This window comes from Polyodon spathula, chromosome 21, assembly GCF_017654505.1.
Source record: "Polyodon spathula isolate WHYD16114869_AA chromosome 21, ASM1765450v1, whole genome shotgun sequence".
NCBI classification, from domain to species: Eukaryota; Metazoa; Chordata; class Actinopteri; order Acipenseriformes; family Polyodontidae; genus Polyodon; species Polyodon spathula.
The window spans coordinates 9,609,564-9,619,769 of NC_054554.1; the positions used below are offsets into that span (position 1 = coordinate 9,609,564).

Consider the following 10,206-nt stretch of genomic DNA (forward strand, 5'->3'; position numbering starts at 1 on the left):
CGCGTCACTTCCGACTGATTTGCATTCACTTTGTTTAAAAAAAAAAAAAGAAAAGAAAAGACGAATCTGTCTGGTAAACTGTGTTTCTCTTCTTTTAAATTCGTTTCAGCTTCTGTCTCCGTGTATACTTATATAAATGTAAATTCTCCCTTTGCTAAACGTAATCTAGTATTAGGAGTGTCCGATGTATTTTAGGCGGTGGAACAGTTTTGGAAGGGTTTCCTTTTAAACTATGCTATTTATTACTATACCTATAATGAGTGTGGGGAGAATATATATTTTGGTGATTCTAACATTTAAAATATTTTACAAAGGTAATAGTATCAAATTGTTTGTGGACTCATGTTTTAGATATTATTTTTTAGATGTTATTTTCAGTTACTCGCGGTTACCCCACCCGTTTTTTTTCTGTATGGTCATCCTTTGCTCAAAAAGGCGTAGACCTCAATGTGTAGCAAGACTAAATACATTTCATACAATCAACGAAGTGCTAAGAGTTGATCTTTCACTCTGCTGCACCTATAACATCTTTGTTCCACTTTATAAAGTAAAAACAAATAGTGTTTTAGCAGTTTATATCCGCTGCACAGCTGTAAATTAATGCTCTATCACTATACTGTATGCAAAACAGCACTGCGCAAGATAGAGCAATTAAGTTTAATAAAAACGGTATAAGTAGTATAACACAGACATGGCGTTAATTAGCTATGAGGACGTCCTCGGTTGTTTTTTGCATTATCAATACTGATGCTCATGTAAAAATTCTGGTAAAGTACAAAAGACTCCTTCATTTTCTCTTGGTTTGTCGTGTAACATAGATTTGGAGGTTGAATATTAAATACCAAGCAGTCATATAAATACCACCAGCTATAGCTTGAACCCTAACTTTGACCTCGGTAGAATATCAGCTCTAGTTACAATGTAATTGGTGAGCAAATCTGGTGCTTGTATCCTGTTTAAGTACTATTAAAGACACACCTCCATAAAATCTTAAAATCTGATACTTTTAATGATGTATGATTAATAATGGCTATACTAAGCGCCATCAAAAATGGATTGGTTTTCCAGATATATGGGAATAATAACTTGTGAGATCAAATTAATCAATGGGTGAATATGTGTAGCTTGTTCAAGCAGACTCCTATTCACATTAATGCATACTAGTTGAAATGAGGAAAATTTATGTTACTCTGACGAAAGCAGCGTAATGTTTCACCAGTAAATCATGAAAATGCTACACTAATAGATTCCAAATAAGAAATGTTGTGTTCTAAAAAGGAAATGCTGAAGGCGTTAGGAGGTTCAACCTCCTAATACTGGTATGCGATGTACAAGCTTCGTTTACACAGGTTTAAACAAACATACCGCTACAGAAATACATCTTTATTTTCATTCGATATAGAAAAGGTCTTTATCTGCATGTTGTGGCGGTCCTGATGGGGTAGCAGCAACACAGAGTCAACTCGTTCAATACAATTTCAATCACACCAAATAACAGAAAAAACAAGAATTATAAAATAAATGAAGGGTGTTGAAAACGTATAATTATACATCCTGTAAAACCACAAGGGCTACGTGTGTCTTGCTCAAATACCTCCAATTACCTTAAAAAAAAAGAGAGAGAAAAGTCAGGTTTCACTTCTGCTACAAAGAAACAACACTTAATCTGAAATTACCCAAAACGATGACACTTTGCTGCGCAAATTTTTGTAACTTCTCATCAAGTGTTCACTGATTGTTAAATAACTAGCCTGCATGCTTTATGCAAAAGGAGCTGAATGTGCTGCTACAGTATTTAGTTGGCTGTATTTCATCTGCCTTTTTAAAGATTTTAAAATGCACCAGTAGGTAGAAGGCCAAACAAAATAAACATGGGTATTTACTGTAGGTAAATCATTAGTAATAAACCCCTATGTTAAAAAAGCAACACATGTATTTCAGCCTCTAGTACTTTGTTAGAAATAAAGAGTACAAGAGTCCTAACAATAAATGGTTATATAAAAGGACCGTAAAAGACCAGGCTGTAAGGATGAAAAAATACAAAGCAAAATATATTGGAAACCATTGCAGAGCAAGCCATGTTAAACACCAGTCTGTGGTACCTTCACTAGGTTTAAAAGTAAAACGAATCAAACACCTACAGCAGTAACACAAATGAGGCATTCATGGGTAAACCATCAATGAAGGTGCCCTGCAAATCAATATATATTACTCTGCCAGGTTCCAGGTTGTTTCTTTCATTAAAACTGTATCAGTGTTCAGTGATATCATTTGCAGTGGATCCTGGCTACACATTGTGGAGGCCAATTCTCAAGCACTTTGCTTCAAGTGCTTTGGAAGCCCGTCTGAGCCCAGCAGGTGGAGGCTTGTATCTTCTGCAACCCGAGGGCCCGGTCCTGCCTGTAGAAAAACAAAGAAGCAGAGAGAGGATTCAACTGAAGCCAGTGCTACCATTTAGTTATGGTGCAGCTGCCCTTATACAGCAAGCAGCTTCAAATGTTATTTTCCCAGTCTGTGTTAAGGTGCTATCATCTGAGCTCCAGGATGCTCTTAAGATCTATTTGACTGCCATAGATAAATGTAACATAGGCTAGATCAGCCAAATAGCCAGAGCCATCTAGCAACATACTGCTGCATATTAAATAGTGCTGGTGTACTAACATAAAGACACTTTTGCTGATCTAGCCTTCATTAGATATGTCAGTGGTGGGCCACTAGAACTAAAGAGCAGCTCCTGAACTTGCAGTCAAACCAAGTCTTAAAAAAGCGGAGTATTTGACAAATCAAACAAAATATTTTTGTTTTTTTGTTTTTTTTTGGGTAAGGCTGCACAATCTGAGGGCTTTTCCTACCTTTGTGTTAATGATATAACTGATTCCTCTGGGACACGACTCCATCCCAATGGCAGATTTCAGCTCCTCTGTTACAGACACTGGGCTCACTGCCAGCCCTTTTAGGAACCTAGAGACACAGAAAGTGATTAACTACATGTATTTACAGTACAACACTTACAGTGCTTGCTTCAACATCAGCCTCTGGTAAATGCTACTGTATCACATCACTTTTCATTTCACATCAAAAATTGTTTTACAAACAATTTGAGTCAGTTTTTGTGGTTTTATCTGAGTCTGCAGCTGAGAAACACATGACAAACATGCACTGGTATTGAAAGAAAAACTGACATTTGTATTATAAAATTACAGCAAACATGCACAACTTGAGTATATTTGTTTTTCACCTTTCTTTTCAATTATTAACTCTTTTTGGCCATTTGAAAGTTTTATAAATGGTTAATTCCTCCCTAGCTCACCAAGAATGGTTATTTTTATATACATGACTATGAGAAATATTTGCTTTGCAAATATTAAATTTAATATTAAAGGCCCTATTCACAAAACTTTAGAGACTGCTTTAAAGAATGTTTTATTCAGGGCTGTTTTTTTTAAAATCCAAATCAAATTTATTTTTTAACTTTTTTTTTTTATAGAAGGTTAGAAGTGTATTCACAGTTCTCACAAAAACTTTTAACCCCAGAGAACTGTAAATAAGTTTTTTAAATAGTTCCCAAAAACCCAAGTTCACTGATTTTCTTTGCCGCCCTATAATATTTTTTTTGCCAACTTTCTTTTCTATAGAAAATTAATTACAGTGTTTCTCATTCATCTGCACAGCAACGACAGTAACAGGAATTTAGAAAGGCTTTCTAAATTCCTATTTGATTGAAAATGTCAGGAACTCTTTGTTTTCTTGTTATGCCAAGTTCCGTGTCTGCAGCCGGCAATCACTGTGTTGAAAGAAATGACAAATAACAGGAAGCCCAGCAGTTACAAGCAACCAAAACATAGTTATTTTGTTTTATTTGGGTCCTTATTCAAAATGTGGACCCTTATACACCTATCACCTATCGTGTCCATCTGTATATGGCATTTGTGTATAATCAGATAAACTATAACTTTATAAACATTTTACAAATATTGACCATTGTGACTGGGATTATTATTATTATTATTATTATTATTATTATTATTATTATTATTATGTTTGTGTGCGGACGGACAAAAGCCATCCAACGTTACTGTTTATTGCTTGAGAAAGCCAGTCTCATAGTGTAGCTGGGGGGGGTGGGGTTAAATCCCCATCCCAATAAAGCCCGTGGGAATGTGGCTGTAGCCTTAATAAGGTAATTGTTTAATAGGTAATTAAGACTCCAGCCACAGTATAAAACACCTACTTCAGGCTCAGACAAACGCAGAGTATTAGAGAGAGTTAAGGAAGTAAGAGCGAATGCTACCAGCCAGCGAACACGGTACTCGGTTTTTATACTCAGAATTATTTGTTAGTGTTTATTTTTGCTTTATTTTGGTGTTTTGTATAACCTGTGTGTTTAATTCTGTTTATTAATAAAATACTGAGCGCCATAGCGTTTCAGTTTCACCCGTACGTCCTGTGTTTTTGGTTTTCCTGGTCTGACGTCACCACCCACACGCACCACTCAAGCCATCCTTTCAAAACCATGTATTAGTATAAACACCCATTTATTAATAACATAAAAGTTTTATAAACAATGATATCCTTTTTCAATATAAAAAATAAATTGGCATTGCCTGTGCCTAATTATAGGTTGCAAAGCAATGTTCCATCTTTCATTCCTCCTTATTTAAAAATGATTTTCAATAATTTACAGTTATTTATAACTTGTGTTTTCGTTAGGTTTGTGTAAACAATCACTAAGACTGTTACACAAGACTATGGCTACTTACTGTTCACCACTGGTCTCTGGGGGGAAGTACTGCTTGATCAGCTCCACAAACTCATCCACGTGCTCCTCCAGCGTGTACACCACAGCGTTAGGACCAGCATCAAATGTGTACGCAAGCTGAAGAACCACAGAAGCACAGCTTTAGGAAGAAACTCGGGGATCAGCCTGTACCTTCAAGAGGGGGCTGGTTTTAACACTAATTGTGATCATCGTTACTGTTAGATGATAATCTAACTGAAAATAAATGATGGCCCATTGAAAAATAGAAGGTTTCGGAGATGCGCCTTGAAGGAACCGAACAGGATAGCAGTATCAACCAACGATCATTTGGGTGCGGTTTTACAATGTTTAGTAAGGAATTTGTGAAAGGAGGGGGGAAGGGTGGAATGTTTCAGTACACCATTAGGTTGGGTCAGATGTCCAGGGACAGTGGGGGGATGGTAGAAGAAGGGCAATGCCTGCTTGCTTGCTAGGTCATAAATTCCAGGTTAAAGTGAACATAACAACCGTAACGGGGGGGGCAATCATGCCCCACAGCTATCCTCTAGTATATGAGTTTAGGGGGTAGGGATGGATGAATTGTCTGCTGCGTGCCAAATCCTGATAGGAGCAGGGGATGTTATGGGGAAACTATATAACCCATGTATGTGCTTTACCCCGGTAGAATACACTAGTTATTGATGAAGTGACTGTTATTCTCTGGAGCGCTCTGTATTTTGATGACCGCTGCAATAAACCTTTGATGCAACGATCGGTGTGATCGATTGTCTCTGATCATCTCTGCACTTCATTTTGCGACCCTACAGCCTGGAAGCCTTTCTCTTGTAACTATTATAAAAGCAAGAGAATCATAGATGACAAAAAAAGGGTCATTTCAATAGGTCTTTCATACTTACTTGCGTCCTTCCGTAGTGAGTGTTGTAGCGATGCACTAGGCTGATGATGCGCTTGGACACATCATTCAGGTAGAAGATGGGAGGGTATGTGTCCAGACAGGTGGCGTGGAATTGGTTGCTGTCTTTCATGGTCAGTTCTCCGAATGTTTCAAAATCCCGCCGTCGGATTGCAGCAATCATCTCTTTCATCCGATCAGGAACCACAGACTCTGCCCGATACTGAAGCGCACAGAAAAGACAGGAATAACTGAAGTACTCTATATTCCAAATGTCCACTTTGCTCCCCTATAATAGCTTCAGTACCACATGTAGCATAGCTCAGAGTCGATCAAGTGGACCACATTCCGAGAAGGTCTTTCAACCTGGAGAAACGGGTTCCAGGGTAATGTTGCCTGCATGTAAACTAGCTCTGTACACATAGTCCACATGGTCAGAAAATGACTGAAGCTTTTTGATTATTTTCTTCACCTCATTTTTTCATATGGGCTGCAATGACCCAACACATTTTCTTCACTTTAAACGCAAACTTTATTCAGTTCTTTCAGTCGGAATAAATATACTATGATCTACCTGACCACAGAACTAGATTGACAATAAAGGAAGCTGTATTTTCAACTGTACCTTTAGGAGGGGGCTGGTTTGGACACTTGTCTGCATTCCAGCTGTGCTTCCTACTGGCTTCCGCTCTGCACTCACCTGTAAAAACACACCATTATCTTACATGATTGTACAGTGTACATACAGTTCATTGGATATATGACACAGCAAACATACAAATGCATATGAACAAAAGCTGGTGACAATGGGCCCTATATTCCACTTGCTGTAATCATCTGGCACCATATATTTTATATCAAGTTCTTAGAAACTTCCATATCAAAGTACGATACAAAACTTAAGAGAGTCAGTGGCTCACTTAAATAGTAATACAATGTAAGACCATACTTTATCTGAAGCTAGTGTGATGACATATTTTTCCAAACAATATTCCCACATTAATTGTTGGCTTTGCAAGGGTACAATTCTCTGAGGGTCTGTGAACACCTCTAGCCTGCTGTTTAGACATTTTCTTTTGCAATACAGAAAGCAACTGTCTTACTCAAAGCCCCTGCTTACCACCAGTATGAGGACTCGGAGCTCGGGCCAGTGAGTCTCTGGCAGTATCTGCTCTGCGATGCTGTCCTTTCCATCAGGCTTGTCTCCCATGATCCACTGCACAAAGCCCCCGTACATACTCCTGCAGGCACTGCCCGACCCCTGGCGAGCCACTTCAGACAGCTCCCCCTCCACTCCATACAGCCTGGCTAGCGTGTACACTGTCACACAGAGAGAGGTTCACAACAGTCTGAGTGGACAGCAAGATCTTTATCATTACTGAATTGTGTATAAGGGCTATGTTAGCTCGATGACAAGTTTTATGATTTTAGATGGCCTGTTTCAATTTATAAAGGAGGGGGGGGTGAGGAATCACAATAACTCATACCGACTGCTCTTGACATGCATAAACCAATACTCTTCAGATTACTATGAAACAATGCATGCCAATGTAATACTCCAAACCCAGACATTTTATGTATTTTATTTGTTTAAAAGTATACAATATTTTATAAATGTATGTTTAGGTTTGGTTGCTGTAGTTCTATTGAGCTTTGTGCACAGTATTGCAGAGCTCTGTGTAAGCACTATAATATCCCCACAGATTAAAAGCCAACACTTGTCAGTTACACATCAACACACTGACAATCAATACATTACACTTATATTTACTTATAAGCAAGCCTACTACAGGATCAAAATTCTCTTTAACATATTATAGCATGTACTGTACTAGTAGAAATACTTTTAACGCTGTAAAACATTTTGACTAAAAGCCTTTCTCAATGCTTATAAATGTTGAAAATGTTGTCAAGAATGTATAATTTACCACTACTGAGATTGCATAGTTATGGATGTACCCTTTATTACGCAGTGCCACATTAGCAGTTTTTCTTCTTTCAAAAGACATGTGTAAATTATAGACTGGAGTCATGTTGTTAGACAAGGTTAAAGAGTTTTCCAGTTACCCAGGCAAGCGTAGCCTGCTGCAGAGGATGCCAACCCAGCGGCTGTTGGAAAGTTGTTTATGGAGCAGATATGAACTTTGTGGGACAGGTTTAACTTCTCAGAGTTACTGTCTCCATCACTGCTTCGTTTCCTGGCCAGGCGACGGACTGGAACACAGAAAAATAACAATTCAGATTCCTCCTTAAAGGGGAGGCTTCAAGCTGCTTAAAATAAATACAGTATTCAAAACGGAGTAGATTTCCCAGGTAAACAATTGTCGTTTTTTGTATCATTGGAGTCTCAATGTTTTAAACAAGCGTCCCCTGTATACATTCAATGTTGTACAACTTTATACTAGCTCTCATGACTGCTCCAGCATTGTCATAGTAATGGTATTGCTTGCTTGTTCATTGCTATACAGTGAATGGTTCATTCTAGTGAAAGTGACCATTTTAAAAGTCACCCACTTTCTCTTAAGCAGGACTGGAGCCGCGGATGGTTGATATTGTCCTCTTTTCCATTGAGCCAGATTCGATCCTCCTTAAAAAGCCGACTTGATGCCACCGTTGTTGTTGTCTTTAGCTAAAATTGTAAACAGATTACTCTTCAGCATGACATAGTAAAATAAGTACATGTAACACTGCCAATTAGCTTCCATGTAAAAACAACATAAGTACAACAAATTAACTTTTTTATGTGCAAAAACCAGTGGGAGAGTTAACCTTTTTACACTTAAGAGAACCCCGACAGGATCTGCGCCCCACAAGGCTATGGAGAGACTTCCCAGGCTGGGCTTCTGTCTCCACGGTTCAGTAACTTGGCAACATCTGTTGCTTAAATTCAGGGGGTAAAATGAAGTGATCAGCTTGATAGAGACAATGGAAGTTGCTCACTGAACTACAGTCTACCTGCTGGGTTCCAGCAGTGGTGCAACATTCAAACTGGTCCTTGGTCTATGTGCAGTTGGACTGGTGCCTGACATTGGAAGAAAACGGCTACAGATGATTCTAACTCCAATAGGCTTCAATCACCGGGTTCAGTAACACCGAACACAGGCTGTGTAATGAGCAAACTGTATCACCCAGAACAGGGAGCTACACAGGGAGGATTTTCAATGGATGTAGTGGCCACATTTCTTCTCATAACGTGGCCATATCATGTATGACCCCAGGGTCCTTACCTGGTCTTGATGAAGGGTGACACTCAAGGAGGAATTGATAGGTAAAATTAAACCTTCATTCCTCTTTCCCCCTACAAGAAAAACAGTTTAGAAAAACAGGCACAATTTTAGTAAATTTAAACACAGCTTCTTCACATTCTTTCTTATCCCCCCCCCAAAAAAAGTTTTTATATCAAATAGAAATATGTAGACCTGTGCCTCTGTTGTGTCAAAGCCTGGTCTGTCACAGTGCTAACAGTGAAAACACCCTGTTTTTAATAATAATAATAATAATAATAATAATAATAATAATAATAATATTATTATTATTATTATTATTATTATTATTATTATTATTTACATAAGGATCAGGTCGTTAGTCGATAACATTTTTTTTTTTTTAATAACTACATTTAATGTGTCGGTTTGGTGCACGTTTCGTTCGGTGTAGTGCCCGCTAAATAATTTTAGTTTTATAGAATTCTTAATAAAACAGTTTAGGAAAAGTTATATAGAGAAGGCTGAATACAAAATACAATATTACCAAACTATATCAATATGCATACTTACAGTATTTAATGACAGCAATATTTACGGGAGCAGTGCAAGTCACCAGTGACTTGACATTAGACTTCTCGTCAGACATTAAAAGACAGAAATAAACTAAATCCGATTATCTGATAACAGCTGCAGCTGTACACCTTTCATGCTGTTTCTTCAAAATCTCTCAGTTTCTTTAAAATCTGTCCATACACCACATTATCGTACCCAAAATTCGTGTGCTGTTAATGATTGGCTAGTGTAAAAGCGGAAAGCAGTATTTCTACCAATCAAGACAAATCCTTACGCCCTCTAAACAAGGCGCAGCCAATAGCGTTGATCAGACTATTCTCATACGAAAATGAGATCAGAATTTTACGCATGAGCACTTGAAGAATTGAAGCAAGTGGTGGCGCTTTATAAGAAAGGGCAATCTTAAAGTCGTTTAAGAGTACACGCAGGGTTGCACGTAGGGGGGTTTAGCTGAGAAACGGTGGGTTTTATGTCCTCTGTAGTGAGCTCCTTAGTATTTTCCCATAGTGTTCTCATGATCTTTTCAAAATATGAACCCTGCCTTCTGACAGTGATGGTCTATGCTTACTAGCCAATAGTACATCATTTTTACTATAAGTCCCGCATTACACTTGACCCCCCTCCACTGCATTGAATATTACGCCGGCCCCAAAGAAATGGCCATTGCGATGGTGAAGGAAAAGTGTGGCTATGCTGGTGAAGATGGTCCACAAACTGAGGATGCGAAATATATCGCGCAAGCGATTGTAGATGTCTGCTATTTGAAAGAAAAAAAG

At 38.2% G+C, this 10,206-nt stretch overlaps 1 protein-coding gene across 2 annotated transcripts; it reads right to left on the minus strand.

Moving 5' to 3' along the window:
- Positions 1-36: 36 nt before the first annotated feature.
- On the minus strand, positions 37-9,631 carry mvda (mevalonate (diphospho) decarboxylase a). 2 transcript variants are annotated; one of them, XR_005947057.1, is made up of 11 exons: positions 9,428-9,631; positions 8,879-8,949; positions 8,166-8,280; positions 7,719-7,865; positions 6,772-6,971; positions 6,277-6,351; positions 5,656-5,874; positions 4,761-4,876; positions 2,853-2,961; positions 2,213-2,400; positions 37-1,604 (listed from the first exon to the last, which is right to left on the minus strand). XR_005947057.1 is itself a non-coding variant. In XM_041221867.1 (10 exons), exons 1-10 carry the CDS (start codon positions 9,501-9,503, stop codon positions 2,311-2,313), a joined length of 1,218 nt encoding a protein of 405 aa, XP_041077801.1. In that variant the 5' UTR covers positions 9,504-9,631; the 3' UTR covers positions 37-2,310. The 2 variants fall into 2 exon arrangements, 1 of the variants encoding a protein (XP_041077801.1); XM_041221867.1 differs by having other exon boundaries at positions 37-2,400.
- Between the last annotated feature and the right edge of the window lie 575 nt (positions 9,632-10,206).

What these genes read in the sequence shown, in the direction of transcription:
- mvda (XM_041221867.1), bottom strand. Translation starts at nt 9,503, where the DNA reads ATGTCTGACGAGAAGTCTAATGTCAAGTCACTGGTGACTTGCACTGCT. An exon ending in AGCAGGCTACGCTTGCCTGG is followed by an intron (nt 6,972 to 7,718) that starts GTAACTGGAAAA and finishes TCTGTGTGACAG; the next exon opens with TGTACACGCTAGCCAGGCTG. An exon ending in AAACCAGCCCCCTCCTAAAG is followed by an intron (nt 5,875 to 6,276) that starts GTACAGTTGAAA and finishes TGTGCGCTTCAG; the next exon opens with TATCGGGCAGAGTCTGTGGT.